At 46.4% G+C, this 22,042-nt stretch overlaps 1 protein-coding gene across 1 annotated transcript; it reads right to left on the minus strand.

The window, feature by feature from the left end:
* Nucleotides 1-4,139: 4,139 nt before the first annotated feature.
* LOC137316323 (NACHT, LRR and PYD domains-containing protein 3-like) lies at nt 4,140-18,945 on the minus strand. The gene is made up of 9 exons (XM_067980387.1): nt 18,825-18,945; nt 18,337-18,508; nt 18,166-18,231; nt 7,060-8,797; nt 5,418-5,504; nt 5,083-5,253; nt 4,752-4,922; nt 4,439-4,606; nt 4,140-4,267 (listed from the first exon to the last, which is right to left on the minus strand). Exons 2-9 carry the CDS (start codon nt 18,440-18,442, stop codon nt 4,180-4,182), a joined length of 2,595 nt encoding a protein of 864 aa, XP_067836488.1. The 5' UTR covers nt 18,443-18,508; nt 18,825-18,945; the 3' UTR covers nt 4,140-4,179.
* Nucleotides 18,946-22,042: the final 3,097 nt, after the last annotated feature.

A 22,042-nucleotide genomic window follows, 5' to 3' on the forward strand; every position in this document is an offset into this window, starting at 1 on the left:
ATGTGATTACATTCACTCTGGGATACTGCGAGCAGTCTGGGATCAGGTTGGGGTGACTGGGTGCACTCTGGGATCACTCTGTGGTGACGAGGTGCGCTCTGGAGTCACTGTGTGTTCACTGGAACATTCTGGGGTCACTGTCATATCACTGTCAACAATCTGCGTGGTAATTTCCGCCATTTTGTCCAAGATGGCCGCCGTACTTGCCGCCATTTTGTCCAAAATGCCACCCTGCTGGCCGTGTGTAAATACATTTATACATAGCAGATATATATATATTATATATTATAACTACAAGTTGTTGTTATTGTAGTAGTTGTTGTGGTGGTGGTCTAAATATAAATCCTGCCACTCTGGGATCACTCTGGGGTGACTGGGTGCACTCTGGGGTCCCTAGTGCACTCCGGGATCACTCTGAGGTGACTGGGTGCACTGTGGGATCTCTGGGTGCAGTCTGGGATCACACTGGGGTGATTGAGTCCGCTCTGGTGTCACTGGATCATTGTACGGTCACTGTGGTATCACTGGGGACATTCTGCGCGGTATTTTCCGCCATTTTGTCCAAGATGGCTGCCGCACTCGCTACATTTTGCCCAAGATGGCCACCCCACTTGCGGTCGTTTTGTCCAAGAAGGCCGCCTTCGTTGCCGCCATTTTGTGCAGGATGGCCGCCGTATTTTCCGTTGTGTTGTCCAAGCTGCCACCTTGCTGGTCGTGTGTAAATACACATAAATAATATATATTATGTATATAAGTATTTGTTTTTGCACTAGTAGTTGTTGTGGTGGCAGTCTAAATATAAAGACTGCAACTCTGGGATCCCACTGGGGTGCCTATTGCCTCCCCTACAGGGGACCGACAGAATCCTTCCCCAGAGGGGGCCAACCGAGGCCTCCTCCCGAGGGGACCGACCGAGACCTCCCCAAGAGGGGACTGATCGAGGACTCCCGCAGTGGGCACCGACCGATGTCTCCTCAGGAGGGGACCGACCATGGTTTCCCCCATAGAAGACCGACCGAGGCCTCCCCCAGAGGGGACCGACCGGGGCCACCTCCACAGGCTGCACCCAAACAGGTCCCACCTGTTTATTGCCCTGGGGTTTAATTTCCTCTCTGGGACCTGGTTTTGGGGCCTCGGTTTAACATGTTCCTGTTCGATTGAGACCGATGTCCAGAATTGAATGATGCAAAATATTGCACCCTGAACTGTCCAACATCTCGCAGTTCAGATTGATCAGCTCACCTCACCGACCATTAATTAGGATGGCCACAAGCGACTGAGTGAATGGATTAACGCTTTCTTACCAAATCTTCAAAGGAGAAGTCAGACAGCAAATCATGCACAACAATGTTTTATTAACTTGGAATTCATAATTATCATTATTTAGCCATTGAGTATAACAATAATAATTACATATAAACAGAGCCACCTAACAATGTTAATAATAAATAATTAATAGGCAGATAATTAACACAATGAATAACCAATTGTAAAAGCAGCTGAGAGGATCACCGGAATTCAGCATCAGCTGGATCACTGATTATCACATTATAGGTTAGATCAGTGTCTGACACGGCTGCAGATTGGCGAGACAATTTAACCCCATTCGATCGCCAGCTGAGGCAAGAGATGAGAGCATAAATTCACCTCGGCCATCAGAGCACAACGAGCGATAGCGAATTGGAAGCTCGGTGTCCACTCCGCCTGATTTTATTTGCCACAGACTGTTGCTTTCACCGATGAGATGTTAAACCAGGGTTCCCTCTGTCACCTTCAGTGGACGGAACAGATGCAGCAACAATAACACAAGAAGAGATGGGGAGTCCCTGGTGTTCCGATCAACATTGATCCAATGTTGACTCGGTGTCCCACTGCAGCCCAGACTGAGCCCCACCCTGGGCCCTTCCTGTCTGCACATTGACCCAGTGTCCCACCGCAGCCCAGACTGAGCCCCACCCTGAGCCCTTCCTGTCTGTAATTGATCCAGTGTCCCACTGCAGCCCAGACTGAGACCCACCCTGGGCCGGTCCTGTCTGTACATTGACCCAGTGTCCCACTGCAGCCCAGACTGAGCCCCACCCTGGGCCCGTCCTTTCTGTACATTGACCCAGTGTCCCACTGCAGCCCAGACTGATCCCCACCTTGGGCCCTTCCTGTCTGTACATTGACCCAGTGTCCCAGTGCAGACCAGACTGAGCCCCACCCTGGGCCCTTCCTGTCTGTACATTGACCCAGTGTCCCACTGCAGCCCAGACTGAGCTCCACCCTGGGCCCTTCCTGTCTGTACATTGACCCAGTGTCCCACTGCAGCCCAGACTGAGCCCCACCCTGGGCCCTTCCTGTCTGTACATTGACCCAGTGTCCCACTGCAGCCCAGACTGAGCCCCACGCTGGGCCCTTCCTGTCTGTACATTGATCCAGTGTCCCACTGCAGCCCAGACTGAGCCCCACCCTGGGCCCTTCCTGTCTGTACATTGACCCAGTGTCCCACTGCAGCCCAGACTGAGCCCCACCCTGGGCCCTTCCTGTCTGTACATTGACCCAGTGTCCCACTGCAGCCCAGACTGAGCCCCACCCTGGGCCCTTCCTGTCTGTACATTGACCCAGTGTCCCACTGCAGCCCAGACTGAGCCCCACGCTGGGCCCTTCCTGTCTGTACATTGATCCAGTGTCCCACTGCAGCCCAGACTGAGCCCCACCCTGGGCCCTTCCTGTCTGTACATTGACCCAGTGTCCCACTGCAGCCCAGACTGAGCCCCACCCTGTGCCCTTCCTATCGGTACATTGACCCAGTGTCCCACTCCAGCCCAGACTGAGCCCCACCCTGGGCCCTTCCTGTCTGTACATTGACCCAGTGTCCCACTGCAGCCCAGACTGAGCCCCACCCTGGGCCCTTCCTGTCTGTACATTGACCCAGTGTCCCACTGCAGCCCAGACTGAGCCCCACCCTGGGCCCTTCCTGTCTGTACATTGACCCAGTGTCCCACTGCAGCCCAGACTGAGCCCCACCCTGGGCCCTTCCTGTCTGTACATTGACCCAATGTCCCACTGCAGCCCAGACTGAGCTCCACCCTGGGCCCTTCCTGTCTGTACATTGACCCAGTGTCCCACTGCAGCCCAGACTGAGCCCCACCCTGGGCCCTTCCTGTCTGTACATTGACCCAGTGTCCCACTGCAGCCCAGACTGAGCCCCACGCTGGGCCCTTCCTGTCTGTACATTGATCCAGTGTCCCACTGCAGCCCAGACTGAGCCCCACCCTGGGCCCTTCCTGTCTGTACATTGACCCAGTGTCCCACTGCAGCCCAGACTGAGCCCCACCCTGGGCCCTTCCTGTCTGTACATTGACCCAGTGTCCCACTGCAGCCCAGACTGAGCCCCACCCTGGGCCCTTCCTGTCTGTACATTGACCCAGTGTCCCACTGCAGCCCAGACTGAGCCCCACGCTGGGCCCTTCCTGTCTGTACATTGATCCAGTGTCCCACTGCAGCCCAGACTGAGCCCCACCCTGGGCCCTTCCTGTCTGTACATTGACCCAGTGTCCCACTGCAGCCCAGACTGAGCCCCACCCTGTGCCCTTCCTATCGGTACATTGACCCAGTGTCCCACTCCAGCCCAGACTGAGCCCCACCCTGGGCCCTTCCTGTCTGTACATTGACCCAGTGTCCCACTGCAGCCCAGACTGAGCCCCACCCTGGGCCCTTCCTGTCTGTACATTGACCCAGTGTCCCACTGCAGCCCAGACTGAGCCCCACCCTGGGCCCTTCCTGTCTGTACATTGACCCAGTGTCCCACTGCAGCCCAGACTGAGCCCCACCCTGTGCCCTTCCTGTCTGTACATTTACCCAGTGCCCAATTGGGGACCATCCAGCCCCGGATATCCGGCAGAATCAGCGCTGTGGGACCGGGTGACTGAGTCTCGTGACCCTGTCGCTGGGCCTCTGACGTCACAATGGGAGACGACGCTCGCTCAGCTCGAGCTGGAAACCGTTAAAGGGCCGTTCGGATTTGAACCTGGAGCGCGGCCGGTTAAAGGGGAGGGACAGAGAATCGGCCAAAAATGTTCATGTAATGAGACCAAGAATGGTTAAATATTGAAATGTTCATATAATGAGACCAGCAATGGTTATAAATTGAAATGTTCATATAATGAGACCAGGAATGGTTATAAATTCAAATGTTCACATTTCCACACTCAGTCCGGGTCTCGTTCCCTGCAGCGACTTCAGCTGATTCCTTCCATTTGGACTGAACCGATTCCCACTCAGCCTGAAACAGATTAAAGATTAAATAGGAAATAAACAGATTGAACAACCGTGTAAATTCCAGGGAGACTGGGGTTAATATTTCAATAATAATTACAGACAAATATTACCCATAAAAGGGACTGAATCATATTGATATTTTATTCATTACATTAAACATTAACACAAAACTCACCCGATCCACTCCAGACTCCTGCGGGTCAGTATGAGGGAGCGGAGAGGGGGGACAGATCGGTCTGTGAAGGAGTTTGATCCGAGGGACAGATCCGTCAGTGACCGGTTTGTACTGAGAGCGGAGACGAGATCCTCGGTACAAGAATCTGTGAGATCGTTACCATACAGACTGGGGATCAGAGAGAGAGGGAAATTACAGGAATCAGGGTAAATTCCCAGTATTTATTTGCATTCTTATTACTTATACTGACATTAATATACCGTGTTCAGCATCCAGTTATTATAAACACAATCTCACACAGTCTGATACTTACCGCATTTCCTGTATTTTACAGTCCGAGTTCCTCAGAGCCGCAGACAGCAGATTCACTCCTGAATCTCCCAGTTTATTATTACTCAGATTCAGAACAGTCAGTGACCGGTTTGCACTGAGAGCGGAGGCGAGAGCCTCGGTGCAAGAATCTGTGAGTCCGTTACCCCATAACCTGGAGATCAGAGAGAGAGAGGAGAGAGACGAACAGAGATAACAGGAGTCGAAGTAAATTCCCAGTATTTATTTGTAATATTATTATTTATACTGACATTAATGTACAGTGTTCGACATCCAGTTATTATAAACACAATCTCATACAGTCTGATACTTACCACAGTTTCTGTATTTTACAGTCCGGGTTCCTCAGAGCCGCAGAGAGTAGTTTCACCCCTGAATCTCCCAGTTTATTGTTACTCAAGTCCAGAACCGTCAGTGACCCGTTTGCACTGAGAGCGGAGGAGAGATCCTCGGTGCAAGAATCTGTGAGACCGTTGTACCATAACCTGGAGATCAGAGTGAGGAGAGAGAGACAGAGACGAGCAGAGATAACAGGAATCAGAGTAAATTCCCAGTTTTTATTTGTATTATTATTACTTATATTGACATTAATGTACCGTGTTGGACATCCAGTTATTATTAACACAATCTCACACAGTCTGATACTTACTCCAGTTCCTGCATTTTACAGTCCTGGTTCCTCAGAGCCGCTGACAATAGTTTCACTCCTGAATCTCCCAGTTTATTTCTCCCCAGTCTAAACACAAACAGACAGAGAGTGAGAAACAAACTGAATCCAATCCCCGATCTGATACAAATTTTCACTGATATTACAGGAAACACTGAAAAATCTTCGGGAAATTAATAACCAGATTTCCCTGTCACTGACAATTAATCTTACTCTGCCCAACTCCGCATGTATTCAGGGACTGTCAGGAAATGTATTTAATAAATAAAGTGCTGTCTGTGTGAAGCCATTAAATGTCCCTCAGTCTGTTCTCATTCCCTGATGATCAGAATTACCCTCCTGGAGGTCAGTGACCGTTCCTGTCATGTTTGGGGAAACTTGACTCATTTCTGCTGTTTCTGAAATCCCAGATTTTATGGGAATGCGGCGATTTACCCCGAATTAAATGATAAAACGGTGATTACCTGTACTTTATGCAGTATTATACTAATCTGCATAATATTTCGGGGTGAGTTATGTTATGAAACGGCGTGAACTGCTGGTGCAAAATCCATCCCACGTGATTTTATATAACAAGGAGAGTTTATTCTGTCCAGTTACAAATTTTAAATGTCCCTGTACAAACAGTTTATAGGGAGGGGAGTCTCTCTCTTTATTCCCATTAAACTGGCTCTACATTTATTTCAGGTGAAACGGGCCAGACAGATTATGGGGAATTTTCTGAAGTTCCCTTCCCGAGCGGGGCCTCATACACCGGGGGCAGATTATGGGAAATTCCTGGTTCACTTCCCCTGGTTAATCCAGGAGCCACTCGCTGTGTGTGAGGCCCCACCGCTGGCCGGTGTGTGTCTGTACTCCTGGGCTAATATCCCACAACCCTGTAGATTTGAACCCTTTTACCAGCAGATTTTAGTTCCAAATCCACTGAAGTGTCGGCCTGAATTAATGAGCGAGGGGCCTGAATCCACGACCTTCTGACTCAGAGGCACGAGTGCTGCCAGCTGGGTGAAGAGATGGTGGATGTATTGGAGAGTGTGAAAGGCTGGGTCATTGATGAGTTAAGATAACGGACCGACGTCCTGCGGGGGAAGCTCAGCTCGCCCATTGGAGGTTAACTGCCCGAAAGCTGTGTTTTGCTCTTTGTCAATGAAAGTTTGGTGTTTCAGCTTCCCTCTCCTATACACGTTGACAGTCCGGTGACTGTCACTTGCCCCCACACCTCGGTAAGAGGGTGGGATGCTCCGACACACAAACTGCTACAGTTAGTGTCGGTCTGCGGGTAAGTAACAGTCAGAGAGAGCCTCTTCAATGGACGCATCTCAGGCAGTGAGAAAAACAGCAATAAATATCATTTATTGCAATTAAATTCTCAGACTCTTTCAGTGACCTGTATTTACTGATCCGATAAAGACTGCAAAATCACGACTTGTTCACAAGGATCCATTTTAGATTCTCCAGTCCTCAGGGAATTACTAACCGATCCTCTTATCATTTGTCATATTTGTGTTGAATCTGCTTCTCTCTGGTTTAACTGAACTGTTCGTTTCCCTTCATTACGGAGCAACAATACAATCCATGATTGTTCTACAATTGGCCTAACAGTTAGAGACAAATAAACAGTTACCTCAACACCTGGCATTTGTGCAGCACGGGTCCCAGCCGCTGGAGTCCTTCACACTGAATGGAGCAGTTCCCCAGATCGAGGTGTTTTATTGCATCACAAAGTCCAATGATATGAGACAGCACTGCACAGTCAATCGGGGTCAGTCGCAATCCATTAAATGTAAGTGTTTCCACAGATCCCACTGTGGCCCGAGCCAGTGTTTGATTCTGAGACTCAAACAGGTAGTGGAATGTGTTCATGAGGTCCCTTTTACCAGTTTCACTCGCTATGTTTCCAATCTCTCCTTCAACCTTCTCCTTCACCCAGTCAATCACTCCGCAGATTGTTTGATGAAGAAATGGACCCAGAAACTCCTCCAGGAGCCGAGCTGACTGTGAGGAGGAGAGACCAACAACAAAACGGACAAATATCTCAAATCTCCCATCTTCCTTGCTGTGGGCTTCACTGAGGAGTTTCCGGATGTCCCCTGGATCTGGAGTCAGGAATTGTGCGAGTGCAGCTACAAACTCCTGGATGGTGAGGTGCGGGAATGTGTAAACCACACTCTGGGCAGAATCATCTCTCTCCAAAAGTTCCATCATGAACCCAGACAGGAACTGGGAAGTTTGCAGATTGTACTGGATCAAATCTCCATTTCTAAACACAATCTTCTTCTCGGAGACTCCAGTGAAGGCCATCTCACCGATCTTCAGTAACACATCCCGGGGGGATTCAATCTCTCGGCCATGGTTTTTCAGAATGTTGTAAATATAGTAGGAATATAGTTGGGTGATGGTCCTGGGAACTCGCTGCTGTTTCCTGTCTCTCTGTGTGAAGAAGGGACCCAGTGACAGACCGAGGATCCAGCAGTAGGAAGGGTTGTAACACATGGTGTACAGGAGCTCGTTCTCCTCCACATGTTTGAAAACAGCTGCTGCCACCACCTGATCTTCAAAAAACTTGTTGAAATATTCCTTCCGTTCCTCACCAACAAATCCCAGGATTTCAGCCCAGACACTGATCTCAGCCTTTTCCAATAAATGTAATGCAGTGGGGCGGCTGGTCACTAGCACTGAACATCCTGGGAGCAGCTTGTGCTGTATTAAACTGTACACAATGTCAGACACTTCACACCAGTCTTCAGGATCTGTGCACATGTACTGAGGTTCTGTATTTCTCCGATTATCAGCAAAATCGATACTGTCCTTGAATTCATCTAAACCATCGAATATAAACAGTAACCTCTCTGGGTTCTTCCAGAGCTCTCCCAGAATATTCCCAAAGTAAGGATACAGATCCAGTATCAGATTCCTCAGATTTATTCTGCAGTTAATAGCGTTCAAATCCCGGAATTTAAAACTGAAAACAAATTGAAAGTGTGGGTATATTTTCCCAGTGGCCCAGTCATAAACAATCTTTTGTACCATTGTTGTTTTTCCAATCCCCGCGACTCCGCTCACTGCTGCTGAACTCCCAGATTTGGATTTTCTCCCAGAAAAACTGCTCTGGAACAATTGATCAGTTCGGATTTTTTCAAGTTCTCTCCGGAGATGTTTCTCTCTCCACTCTTCATGGTCTCGGCCTCTTGCCAGCAGTTCATGTTCTACAAGTGTCCGATCTCGAACAGTAGAAATGACCGTTAGCTCAGTGTATAGAGTGACCAGCTGGAAAATCTTAACCTTCTCCTTTATTAGGATCGTGTTCACTCTCAGTGTTTCAGTTTGGACCCGGATTTTTTCCTTGTGTTTCTGTTGAGCATCTTCAATTAGAACAGACACAGAATGGTTATCAATGTTAGTTGTATTGAAATAAAAGCAAATTCTCAATATCACTTTACTATTCAGTAAAATGTTGCGAGATTTAATTCCCAGCTTCAATAGAGGTGCGAGCAGGAAATTAAACTCAGTTACTGAAAACCTCGTTTGAAAGTGAATAATGGTGGAGAAAAGTTTGAAATCCTCACTTGATACTAATATTGACTGAACATGGAGACTTCTATGAACTTGATATTTTCCCTCTGATGCTTAATACTATCAGCCCTGCCCTCGTTACAAATCCAAACGTGATTCTGGTATACAAAACTTGAGGTTCTAGTGGAATAATTTATGAAACCGTCAGTGGTGCTGACCCTCTGTGGAAATGGGAAATAGGTTATTCTGTGCATTAGGAGAGGGGCAGACTGTGAATGAACAGAAGTTCCACTGTTATTCTATCAGACCTCGGGCAGGTTATCTGGGATATTGTGGGCACTGGGAGAGGGACAGACTGTGAATGGACAGAAGTTCTACTGTCATAGCATCATGTTTTGGTCAGGTTATCTGTGGTATTTTATGTACTAGGAAAGGGACAGTCAGTGAATGGACATAAGTTCCACTGTTATTGTATCAGACCCTGGGCAGGTTAACTGGGATATTGTGGGCACTGGGAGAGGGGCAGACTGTGAATGGACAGAAGTTCCACTGTTATTGTATCAGACCCTGGGCAGGTTAACTGGGATATTGTGGGCACTGGGAGAGGGGCAGACTGTGAATGAACATAAGTTCCACTGTTATTTTATCAGACCTCGGGCAGGTTATCTGGGATATTGTGGGCACTGGGAGAGGGACAGACTGGGAATGGACAGAAGTCCCACTGTTATTGTATCAGACCTCGGGCAGGTTATCTGGGATATTGTGGGCACTGGGAGAGAAACAGACTGTGAATGGACAGAAGTTCCACTGTTAGTGTATCAGGTCCTGGACAGGTTACCTGGGGTATTGTGGGCACTTGTAGTCACTGGAGGAATATTATTGCAAGTGTGAAGCCACGGAGAGGAATAAGACGATGACAGAAGTTAAGTTGCTGTTGATTCAGGACTGGTGCAGGTTATCTGGGGTGTTGTGTGTATTGGGAGAAGGTTAGATTGAATAGGCAGGAGTTAAGTTGCTATTGATTCAGGACTGGTGCAGGTTATCTGGGGTGTTGTGTGTATTGGGAGAAGGTGAGATTGAATAGGCAGGAGTTAAGTTGCTGTTGATTCAGGACTGGTGCAGGTTATCTGGGGTGTTGTGTGTATTGGGAGAAGGTTAGATTGAATAGACAGGAGTTAAGTTGCTATTGATTCAGGACTGGTGCAGGTTATCTGGGGTGTTGTGTGTATTGGGAGAAGGTTAGATTGAATAGGCAGGAGTTAATTTGCTGTTGATTCAGGACTGGTGCAGGTTATCTGGGGTGTTGTGTGTATTGGGAGAAGATTAGATTGAATAGGCAGGAGTTAAGTTGCTGTTGATTCAGGACTGGTGCAGGTTATCTGGGGTGTTGTGTGTATTGGGAGAAGATTAGATTGAATAGGCAGGAGTTAAGTTGCTGTTGATTCAGGACTGGTGCAGGTTATCTGGGGTGTTGTGTGTATTGGGAGAAGGTTAGATTGAATAGGCAGGAGTTAAGTTGCTGTTGATTCAGGACTGGTGCAGGTTATCTGGGGTGTTGTGTGTATTGGGAGAAGGTTAGATTGAATAGGCAGGAGTTAAGTTGCTATTGATTCAGGACTGGTGCAGGTTATCTGGGGTGTTGTGTGTATTGGGAGAAGGTTAGATTGAATAGGCAGGAGTTAAGTTGCTATTGATTCAGGACTGGTGCAGGTTATCTGGGGTGTTGTGTGTATTGGGAGAAGGTTAGATTGAATAGACAGGAGTTAAGTTGCTATTGATTCAGGACTGGTGCAGGTTATCTGGGGTGTTGTGTGTATTGGGAGAAGGTTAGATTGAATAGGCAGGAGTTAAGTTGCTATTGATTCAGGACTGGTGCAGGTTATCTGGGGTGTTGTGTGTATTGGGAGAAGGTTAGATTGAATAGGCAGGAGTTAAGTTGCTGTTGATTCAGGACTGGTGCAGGTTATCTGGGGTGTTGTGTGTATTGGGAGAAGATTAGATTGAATAGGCAGGAGTTAAGTTGCTGTTGATTCAGGACTGGTGCAGGTTATCTGGGGTGTTGTGTGTATTGGGAGAAGATTAGATTGAATAGGCAGGAGTTAAGTTGCTGTTGATTCAGGACTGGTGCAGGTTATCTGGGGTGTTGTGTGTATTTGGAGAAGGTTAGATTGAATAGACAGGAGTTAAGTTGCTGTTGATTCAGGACTGGTGCAGGTTATCTGGGGTGTTGTGTGTATTGGGAGAAGGTTAGATTGAATAGGCAGGAGTTAAGTTGCTATTGATTCATGACTGGTGCAGGTTATCTGAGGTGTTGTGTGTATTGGGAGAAGGTTAGATTGAATAGGCAGGAGTTAAGTTGCTATTGATTCAGGACTGGTGCAGGTTATCTGGGGTGTTGTGTGTATTGGGAGAAGGTTAGATTGAATAGACAGGAGTTAAGTTGCTATTGATTCAGGACTGGTGCAGGTTATCTGGGGTGTTGTGTGTATTGGGAGAAGGTTAGATTGAATAGGCTGGAGTTAAGTTGCTGTTGATTCAGGACTGGTGCAGGTTATCTGGGGTTTTGTGTGTATTGGGAGAAGATTAGATTGAATAGGCAGGAGGTAAGATGCTGTTGATTCAGGACTGGTGCAGGTTATCTGGGGTGTTGTGTGTATTGGGAGAAGGTTAGATTGAATAGGCAGGAGTTAAGATGCTGTTGTTTCAGGACTGGTGCAGGTTATCTGGGGTGTTGTGTGTATTGGGAGAAGGTTAGATTGAATAGGCAGGAGTTAAGTTGCTGTTGATTCAGGACTGGTGCAGGTTATCTGGGGTGTTGTGTGTATTGGGAGAAGGTTAGATTGAATAGGCAGGAGTTAAGTTGCTATTGATTCAGGACTGGTGCAGGTTATCTGGGGTGTTGTGTGTATTGGGAGAAGGTTAGATTGAATAGGCAGGAGTTAAGATGCTGTTGATTCAGGACTGGTGCAGGTTATCTGGGGTGTTGTGTGTATTGGGATAAGGTTAGATTGAATAGGCAGGAGTTAAGTTGCTGTTGATTTAGGACTGGTGCAGGTTATCTGGGGTGTTGTGTGTATTGGGAGAAGGTTAGATTGAATAGACAGGAGTTAAGTTGCTATTGATTCAGGACTCGGGCAGGTTATCTGGGGTGTTGTGTGTATTGGGAGAAGGTTAGATTGAATAGACAGGAATTAAGTTGCTGTTGATTCAGGACTGGTGCAGGTTATCTGGGGTGTTGTGTGTATTGGGAGAAGATTAGATTGAATAGGCAGGAGTTAAGTTGCTATTGATTCAGGACTGGTGCAGGTTATCTGGGGTGTTGTGTGTATTGGGAGAAGGTTAGATTGAATAGACAGGAGTTAAGTTGCTGTTGATTCGGGACTGGTGCAGGTTATCTGGGGTGTTGTGTGTATTGGGAGAAGGTTAGATTGAATAGGCAGGAGTTAAGTTGCTGTTGATTCAGGACTGGTGCAGGTTATCTGGGGTGTTGTGTGTATTGGGAGAAGATTAGATTGAATAGGCAGGAGTTAAGTTCCTGTTGATTCAGGACTGGTGCAGGTTATCTGGGGTGTTGTGTGTATTGGGAGAAGATTAGATTGAATAGGCAGGAGTTAAGTTGCTATTGATTCAGGACTGGTGCAGGTTATCTGGGGTGTTGTGTGTATTGGGAGAAGGTTAGATTGAATAGGCAGGAGTTAAGTTGCTGTTGATTCAGGACTGGTGCAGGTTATCTGGGGTGTTGTGTGTATTGGTAGAAGGTTAGATTGAATAGGCAGGAGTTAAGTTGCTATTGATTCAGGACTGGTGCAGGTTATCTGGGGTGTTGTGTGTATTGGGAGAAGGTTAGATTGAATAGGCAGGAGTTAAGTTGCTGTTGATTCAGGACTGGTGCAGGTTATCTGGGGTGTTGTGTGTATTGGGAGAAGGTGAGATTGAATAGGCAGGAGTTAAGTTCCTGTTGATTCAGGACTGGTGCAGGTTATCTGGGGTGTTGTGTGTATTGGGAGAAGATTAGATTGAATAGGCAGGAGTTAAGTTGCTGTTGATTCAGGACTGGTGCAGGTTATCTGGGGTGTTGTGTGTATTGGGAGAAGGTTAGATTGAATAGACAGGAGTTAAGTTGCTGTTGATTCAGGACTGGTGCAGGTTATCTGGGGTGTTGTGTGTATTGGGAGAAGGTTAGATTGATTAGGCAGGAGTTAAGTTGCTGTTGATTCAGGACTGGTGCAGGTTATCTGGGGTGTTGTGTGTATTGGGAGAAGATTAGATTGAATAGGCAGGAGTTAAGTTCCTGTTGATTCAGGACTGGTGCAGGTTATCTGGGGTGTTGTGTGTATTGGGAGAAGATTAGATTGAATAGGCAGGAGTTAAGTTGCTGTTGATTCAGGACTGGTGCAGGTTATCTGGGGTGTTGTGTGTATTGGGAGAAGGTTAGATTGAATAGGCAGGAGTTAAGTTGCTATTGATTCAGGACTGGTGCAGGTTATCTGGGGTGTTGTGTGTATTGGGAGAAGGTTAGATTGAATAGGCAGGAGTTAAGTTGCTGTTGATTCAGGACTGGTGCAGGTTATCTGGGGTGTTGTGTGTATTGGGAGAAGGTTAGATTGAATAGGCAGGAGTTAAGTTGCTGTTGATTCAGGACTGGTGCAGGTTATCTGGGGTGTTGTGTGTATTGGGAGAAGGTTGGATTGAATAGGCAGGAGTTAAGTTGCTATTGATTCAGGACTGGTGCAGGTTATCTGGGGTGTTGTGTGTATTGGGAGAAGGTTAGATTGAATAGGCAGGAGTTAAGTTGCTGTTGATTCAGGACTGGTGCAGGTTATCTGGGGTGTTGTGTGTATTGGGAGAAGGTTAGATTGAATAGGCAGGAGTTAAGTTGCTGTTGATTCAGGACTGGTGCAGGTTATCTGGGGTGTTGTGTGTATTGGGAGAAGGTTGGATTGAATAGGCAGGAGTTAAGTTGCTGTTGATTCAGGACTGGTGCAGGTTATCTGGGGTGTTGTGTGTATTGGGAGAAGGTTAGATTGAATAGGCAGGAGTTAAGTTGCTGTTGATTCAGGACTGGTGCAGGTTATCTGGGGTGTTGTGTGTATTGGGAGAAGATTAGATTGAATAGGCAGGAGTTAAGTTGCTGTTGATTCAGGACTGGTGCAGGTTATCTGGGGTGTTGTGTGTATTGGGAGAAGGTTAGATTGAATAGGCAGGAGTTAAGTTGCTGTTGATTCAGGACTCGGGCAGGTTATCTGGGGTGTTGTGTGTATTGGGAGAAGATTAGATTGAATAGGCAGGAGTTAAGTTGCTGTTGATTCAGGACTCGGGCAGGTTATCTGGGGTATTACATACATTTCTATAATCACTTTTTCACAGGTAACGATTACTGCCATTCTGTAGGTACAGAGGAGAATCAGAATGATGATGTAAGGTATTCGGACTTTAGGTTGAGGGAGTGGTGAGAGGGTTTCGTGGATTTTGTTTGGGCAAGCGAATTCGGGATTGAAATGTTTCAATGGAATTCCCAACATTAGTAAGAACATAAGAAATAGAAGCAGGTGTAGGCCATACGGCCCCTCGAGCCTCCGCCGCCATTCATTAAGGTCATGGCTGATCTACCTTAAATCCACTTGCCCACCCTGTCCACATATACATTGATTCCCTTCGTGTCCAAAAATCTATCGATCTGATTCTTGAATATACTCAACAGAAACAGGAAACAGGCTCACAATCAACAAAATAATTAATAACAGAGAAGGGAAGTCAGGATAATTGTCTAATCCAAAGGGCCAGAGATCCTGGCAAGGACACAAAAGGGGCAGAGTCAGTGGGGTCAAGAGATAATTGAACGTGATTTTGTGGATACACTGAGAGGAGGGGTCGTTGGGGTCATCTCTCTGAAAGGGACAGGCTTATTTGGGCCAAATGGCTTTTTCCTGTCTCTAATCATTCTCCTGTTATATTGTGTTTCAGAAATTGCGAACATTTTTTCAGCCGTTTGCACCTACATTGAATGTGCTTTTATAACAGTCCTGTCATATCACCGATTAGAATTAATAATACACATACTGCCCGCATCACTCAGTGTAATGTTAGAGCAGACAACATTCACATTTCTTTTCAAATGTTTTCCCAGTAATTATATTCCGTTGTTTCATTTTGGTTTGAACTTCATACAATGCAGTTTTGGGAAATTAGATTGGGTCTAAAACACCTCTGAGTTAAAGGACAATTTTTTGAGTGGAATAAGTTCTCTCTTTTACTGCCATTAGGAAGCGAGCCGATAACTTCCGAATCACCTTGAACATTGTCTTTCCCTCACATTTCTCAACGGATTAATGATCCTTCGTGTGAAAATCCGCACATCATCTCAGATCAGATCGAACACTTTGACGTCTGTGAAATTATAACATTTTTAACCTTTCGCATTTCTCACCTCGTTCCCAACAGGTGATTGAGAGCAGATTTTTGGGGGCGCAGTTAAACTGTGACTTCTGGCTAAGAGCACTCCTCATTAATTCTGAGCCCAAAGCATCCGTGGGGCATATTGGAGTTGTGTGCGGGGATTCACCGTATATCAGGATCGTGCTTAGTGCACATGGCAATTCACAGTGTATCAGGATCCTGCCAGTTGTGTACGAGGATTCACAGTGTATCAGGATCCTGCCAGGTGTGTATGGGGATTCATAGTTTATCAGGATCCTGCCAGGTGTGCAAGGGGCTTCACAGTTTATCAGGATCCTGCAAGGTGTGTGTGGGGATTCACAGTGAATCAGAATCCTGCCAGGTGTGTATGGCAATCCACAGTGTATCAGGATACTGCCAGGTGTGTAGGGAATTCACAGTGTATCAGGATCCTACCAGTTGTGTACGAGGAATCACAGTGTATCAGGATCCTGCCAGGTGTGTATGGGGATTCACAGTGTATCAGGATCCTGCCAGGTGTGTATAGGGATTCACAGTGTATCAGGATACTGCCAGGTGTGTATGGGGATTCACAGTGTATCAGGATCCTGCAAGGTGTGTATGGGGATTGACAGTGTTTCAGTATACTGCCAGGTGTGTATCGTTTTTCACAGTGTATCGGGATCCTGCTACTTGTCTATGAGGATTCACAGAGTATCAGGATCCTGCCAGATGTGTATGGGGATTCACAGGCTATCACTATCCGGCCAGGTGTGTAAGGGTTTTCACAGTGTAACAAGATCCTGCCATTTGTGTATGAGGATTCACAGTGCATTACGATCCTGCCAGGTGTGTATGAGGATTCAGAGTGCATCAGCATCCTGCGAGGTGTATATGGGGTTTTAAGGTAGACCAGAACCTTGCCAGGTGTGTATGGGAATTCACGGTGTACCAGGATCCTGCCAGGTGTGTATGGGGATTCACAGTGTATCAGGATCCTGCCAGGTGTCCATGTGGATCACAGTGTATCATGAACCTGCCTGGTGGTGTATGGGGTTTCTCAGTTTGTTGGGATCCTTCGAGATGTGTATGGGGGTAAACAGTGTAACAGGGTGCTGTCAGTTGTGTATGATGATTCACGGTGCATAAGCATCCTGTCGGGTGTGTGAGGGGATTCACAGTGTATCAGGATCCTGCTAGGCGTGTATAGGGTTTGACAATGTATCAGGATCCTGCCAGGTGTGTATGGGGATTCACAGTGTATCAGGACCCTGTCTGGTGGTGCATGGGGTATCACAGTGTATCAGATTTCCGCGAGATGTTTACGGGGATAAACAGTGGATCAGGATATGGTCAGGTGTGTATGGGGATTCAGAGTTTATTCGGATCCTGCCAGATGTGTCTGGGGACGCAGTGTATCGGGACACTGCCAGATGTGTTCGGATATTCACGGTGGATCAACATCCTGCCCGGTATGAATGGGGATTCAAAGCGTATCAGGATGCTGCCAGGTGTGTATGGAGATTCACAGTGTATCGGGATCTGCCAAGTGTTTATGTGGTTTCGCATTGAACAAGGATCCCGCCAGGTGTGTACGGGGAATCACAGTCTTTAAGGATCCTGCCTGATGTTGATGGGGATTCACAGTGTATCAGGATTCTACCTGATGGTGTATGGGGTTTCACAGTTTATTGGGATCCTGCGAGATGTGTCAGGGGATATGGAGTGTATCAGGTTCGTGCGAGTTGTGTATGGGGATACACAGTGTATCAGGATGCTGTCAGGTGTGCATCGGGATTCAAAGTGTACCGAGATCCTGCCAGGTGTGTATGGGAATTCACGGTGCATCAGGATCCTGCCAGGTGTGTATTGGCATTCACAGTGAATCAGGATCCAGCCTGGTGGTATAGGGGGTATCACAGTGTATGAGGAACCTGCGAGATGAGTACCGGGATACACAGTGCATCAGGATGCTGTCAGGTCTGTATCGGGTTTCAGAGGGTATTCGGATCCTGCCAGGTGATCAGGTGTGCACGTGGATTTACAGTGTTGCAGGATCCTGCCAGCTGTTTATTGGGATTGAAAGTAGACAAGGATCTTGCCGGTTGTGTATCGGGATTCACAGTGTATCAGGATCCTGCCAGGTGTGTATGGGAATTCAAAGTGTATCAGGATACTGCCAGGTTTGTATGGGGATTCACAGTGTTCCAGCGTCCGGCCTGGTGTGTGTGGGGATTCACAGTGTATCAGGATCCTGCCAAGTTTGTATTAGGACACACAGTGTATCAGGATGCTGTCAGGTGTGTATGGGGTTTGACAGTGTATCTTCATCCTACCAGGTGTGTATGGGGATTTACAGTGTATCAGGATCCTGCCAGGTGTGTATGGGGATTTAGAGTATATCAGGATCCTGCCAAGTGTGTATGGGGATTTGCAACATATCAGGATTCTGCCAGGTGTGTATGGGGATTCACAATGTATCAGGATCCTGCCAGGTGTGTATGGGGATTCAGTGTATCAGGAGCCTGCCAGGTGTGTATGGGGATTTAACAAGTGATCGCAATCAGCAGCTTGATTAAGTGAAAAAATGCAATCTCCGCATATTTACAGGATGTGTCAAAAATCTTATCAATTGTAACTTGAATCTACGCAGAATAGTTGAGTATTGATGTCGAATCCAAACGAGGTTCATTTCTGTTCCCTCCACCCTTTGAACTTCTGATTGCCAGGTTCTGACAATCTCTAAACAAACAATTACAGTCAAACATTCTGATTCTCAGAAGTGAAATAAACGGTTTAAAATCTCAATTTCATCACTTACCTTTCAGGTGACTGGGTATTTCAGATAAACCTCGTCCGATGTTCATATAATCAAATGGATCAGGACCTGTTTAAATCAATGAGCTTTCGTGAAATCAGATCTGTGTAATATTATAGTAAATTCTGCAGTGTTTCAATCTGAAATTGAATTCAGTGTGTGATTTTACTGTACCAAGTTCCTGCATCTCTTTCAGTATTTTTTCCAACTTTGGTACCACATGGTGCATTTTCACAAAGGATTCCCACATCACCCTTCGGGCCCGAGAGCCTTTCTCCATCACCAGATTTAGGAGAAGGTCGGAACTGTCCGCCCTGTTTCCCTTCTCCACGAGATCAACGACTTTCTGTAAAGAATAATAATAAATATATTGGTCTCTCCTTTTCCCACTCCCAATAAAAATGATTCCCTTTTGTTTTCAGTCCACACAAGAGTTATACCTGAACCGTTCCCCTGTCCTTTGTACAGACACTGTCCGATCCACTGGGTATTTTCACCTCTTCGTAACATTGTTTCAGATTCACTGTAATTTTAGTTTTATCCATTTCTTTATTATTTGACCTGTTTCTATTTTGTAACATTCTATGATTCTGAGATTTGATACCCTGCTAGTTCAGTGATGTTTAAATAATCCAAACTCATTCTGTGTCCCTCCCACTTACCCGATGTTCCTGTCCACTGAAATGCCTCCCGTACGTTAACAACGAGCTGACTCCGTCCACCCCTTCTTCAATCGCCTGTTCTAATCTGTCCCGGTAGAATTTCGTCAATTGGAACAGTTGGTAATCGTCGCACTTTGTCAGGAACTCAGTGATTGCAGTGTTCGGATCTGTGAACAAAAATGGAGAAAACTAAACACATTATCGACTTTCTATCCGGGCGGCTTCATTTCCTCTTATACCAAACGGCTGAAGCCTCCTGTGAGCCACATTGTCAAACACCTTCTGAAAAACCATAAACACTGCGTGTGCCACTTCCCATCGATCTATATAGTCACCTCTCAACAAAGCTCTATCAGATTTGTCAAATACGACTTGTCCACAGCGTATCAGTTCCAGCCTCCCCTGATCATCCCCTGTATCTCTAAATGTTCAGTAATTCGACGTGGAATTAAAGATTCGAGGAGTTTGCCCTCTACTGATGGAGACTAATTGGTCGCCAGTTACCCGTCGATCCTCTCTCCCTATTTCAACAGAGACATTACTTGGGCTCCTTCAGTCCACTTGGATTTTTTTATATCAAACGAGGATTGAGAAATTCTGATCAGAGTCCCTTCAATCACCTTTCTGACTTCCTTTTACAGCCTCGGGTGTGTTATCTCTGGGCCCAGTGATTTTCCCACCTCGGCGATGTTTCTCACATCCAAATCCTTATAGAATTATAGAATCATAGAAGTTTACAACATGGAAACAGGCCCTTCGGCCCAACATGTCCATGTCGCCCAGTTTATACCACTGAGCTAGTCCAATTGCCTGCACTTGGCCCATATCCCTCTATGCCCATCTTACCCATGTAACTGTCCAAATGCTTTTTAAAAGTCAAAATTCTACCCGCCTCTACTACTGCCTCTGACAGCTCGTTCCAGACACTCACCACCCTTTGAGTGAAAAAATTGCCCCTCTGGACCCTTTTGTATCTCTCTCCTCTCACCTTAATTCCATGCCCCCTCGTTATAGACTACCCTACCTTTGGGAAAAGATTTTGACTGTCTACCTTATCAATGCCCCTCATTATTTTATGTACTTCTATTAGATCACCCCTTAACCTCCTACTCTCCAGGGAAAAAAGTCCCAGTCTATCTTACCTTTCCCTATAAGTCAAACCATCAAGTCCCGGTAGCATCCTAGTAAATCTTTTCTGCACTCTCTCTAGTTTAATAATATCCTTTCCATAGTAGGGTGACCAGAACTGTACACAGTACTCCAAGTGCGGCCTTACTAATGTCTTGTACAATTTCAACAAGACATCCCAACTCCTGTATTCAGTGTTCTGACCAATGAAACCAAGCATGCCGAATGCCTTCTTCACCACCCTATCAACCTATCACTCCACTTTCAAGGAGCTATGAACCTGTATCTTAGATCTAATTGTTCTATAACTCTCTCCAACGCCCTACCATTAATGGAGTAGGTCCTGGTCCGATTCGATCTACCAAAATGCATCACCTCACATTTATTTAAATTAAACTCCATCTGCCATTTATCGGCCCACTGGCCCAATTTATCAAGATCCCGTTGCAATCCTAGATAACCTCCTTCACTGTCTACAATGCCACCAATCTTGGTGTTATCTGCAAACTTACTAACCATGCCTCCTAAATTCTCATCCAAATCATTAATATAAATAACAAATAACAGCGGACCCAGCACCGATCCCTGAGGCACACCGCTGGTCACAGGCCTCCAGTCTGAAAAACAACCCTCTACAACCACACTCTGTCTTCTGTCGTCAAGCCAATTTTGTATCCAATTGGCTACCTCACCTTGGATCCCGTGAGATTAAACCTTATGTAACAACCTACCATGGGGCACCTTGTCAAAGGCTTTGCTAAAGTCCATGTAGACCACGTGTAATGCACAGCCCTCATCTATCTTCTTGGTTACCCCTTCAAAAAACTCAATCAAATTCGTGAGACATGATTTTGCTCTCACAAAACCATGCTGACTGTTCCTAATCAGTCCCTGCCTCTCCAAATGCCTGTAGATCCTGTCTCTCAGAATACCCTCCAACAATGTACCCACTACAGATGTCAGGCTCACCGGTCTGTAGTTCCCAGGCTTTTCCCTGCCGCCCTTCTTAAACAAAGGCAAAACATTTGCTGCCCTCCAATCTTCAGGCACCTCACCTGTAGCTGTCAATGATTCAAATATCTCTGCTAGGGGACCCGCAATTTCCTCCCCAACCTCCCATAACGTCCTGGGATACATTTCATCAGGTCCCGGAGATTTATCTACCTTGATGCGCGTTAAGACTTCCAGCACCTCCCTCTCTGTAATATGTACACTCCTCAAGACATCACTATTTATTTCCCCAAGTTCCCTAACATCCATGCCTTTCTCAACCGTAAATACCGATGTGAAATATTCGTTTAGGATCTCACCCATCTCTTGTGGCTCCGCATATAGATGACCTTGTTGATCCTTAATAGACCCTACTCTCTCCCTAGTTACTTTTTTGCCCTTTATGTACTTGTAGAAGCTCTTTGGATTCTCCTTTGCCTTATCTGCCAAAGCAATCTCATGTCCCCTTTTTGCCCTCCTGATTTCTCTCTTAACTCTACTCTGGCAATCTCTACACTCTTCAAGGGATCCACTTGATCCCAGCAGTCTATGCATGTCACATCCCTCCTTCTTCTTTTTGACTAGGCCCTCAATGTCCCGAGTCATCCAAGGTTCCCAACTTCTACCAGCCTTGCCCTTCACTTTATAAGGAATGTGCTTACCCTGAACCCTGGTGAACACACTTTTGAAAGCCTCCCACTTACCAGACGTCCCTTTGCCTGTCAACAGACTCTCCCAAGCAACTTCTGAAAGTTCCTGTCTAATACCTTCAAAATTGGCCTTTCCCCAATTTAGAATTTTAACTTTTGGGCCAGACCTATCGTTCTCCATAGCTATCCTTCTCTGCACATATCTCTAACTTTGGTCCCACATCCTCCTCCAGTACACCAACATTTTCACTTCCACCATCATTTTTAGAAACTAAATAAATTATTTTGTATCTCCCGAAAACTTCATCCACAACTAGTTTCCCCAGTTCCCCCTCTATCTCACCTCCACTGATTGCTGATTTGCAAAACCCACAGGGAATTGTGCTATTTCCCTTCCTATTGCTTAACTGCGTTCATATGGATTCTATCTTAACTTCGCTCCCTGGAAGA

This window comes from Heptranchias perlo, unplaced genomic scaffold (genome assembly GCF_035084215.1).
Source record: "Heptranchias perlo isolate sHepPer1 unplaced genomic scaffold, sHepPer1.hap1 HAP1_SCAFFOLD_59, whole genome shotgun sequence".
NCBI lineage: Eukaryota > Metazoa > Chordata > Chondrichthyes > Hexanchiformes > Hexanchidae > Heptranchias > Heptranchias perlo.

What these genes read in the sequence shown, in the direction of transcription:
- LOC137316323 (XM_067980387.1), bottom strand. Translation starts at nt 18,442, where the DNA reads ATGGAGAAAGGCTCTCGGGCCCGAAGGGTGATGTGGGAATCCTTTGTG. An exon ending in CACAAATGCCAGGTGTTGAG is followed by an intron (nt 5,505 to 7,059) that starts GTAACTGTTTAT and finishes GTTTGTGTTTAG; the next exon opens with ACTGGGGAGAAATAAACTGG. An exon ending in TGTAAAATACAGGAAATGCG is followed by an intron (nt 4,607 to 4,751) that starts GTAAGTATCAGA and finishes TCTGATCCCCAG; the next exon opens with TCTGTATGGTAACGATCTCA.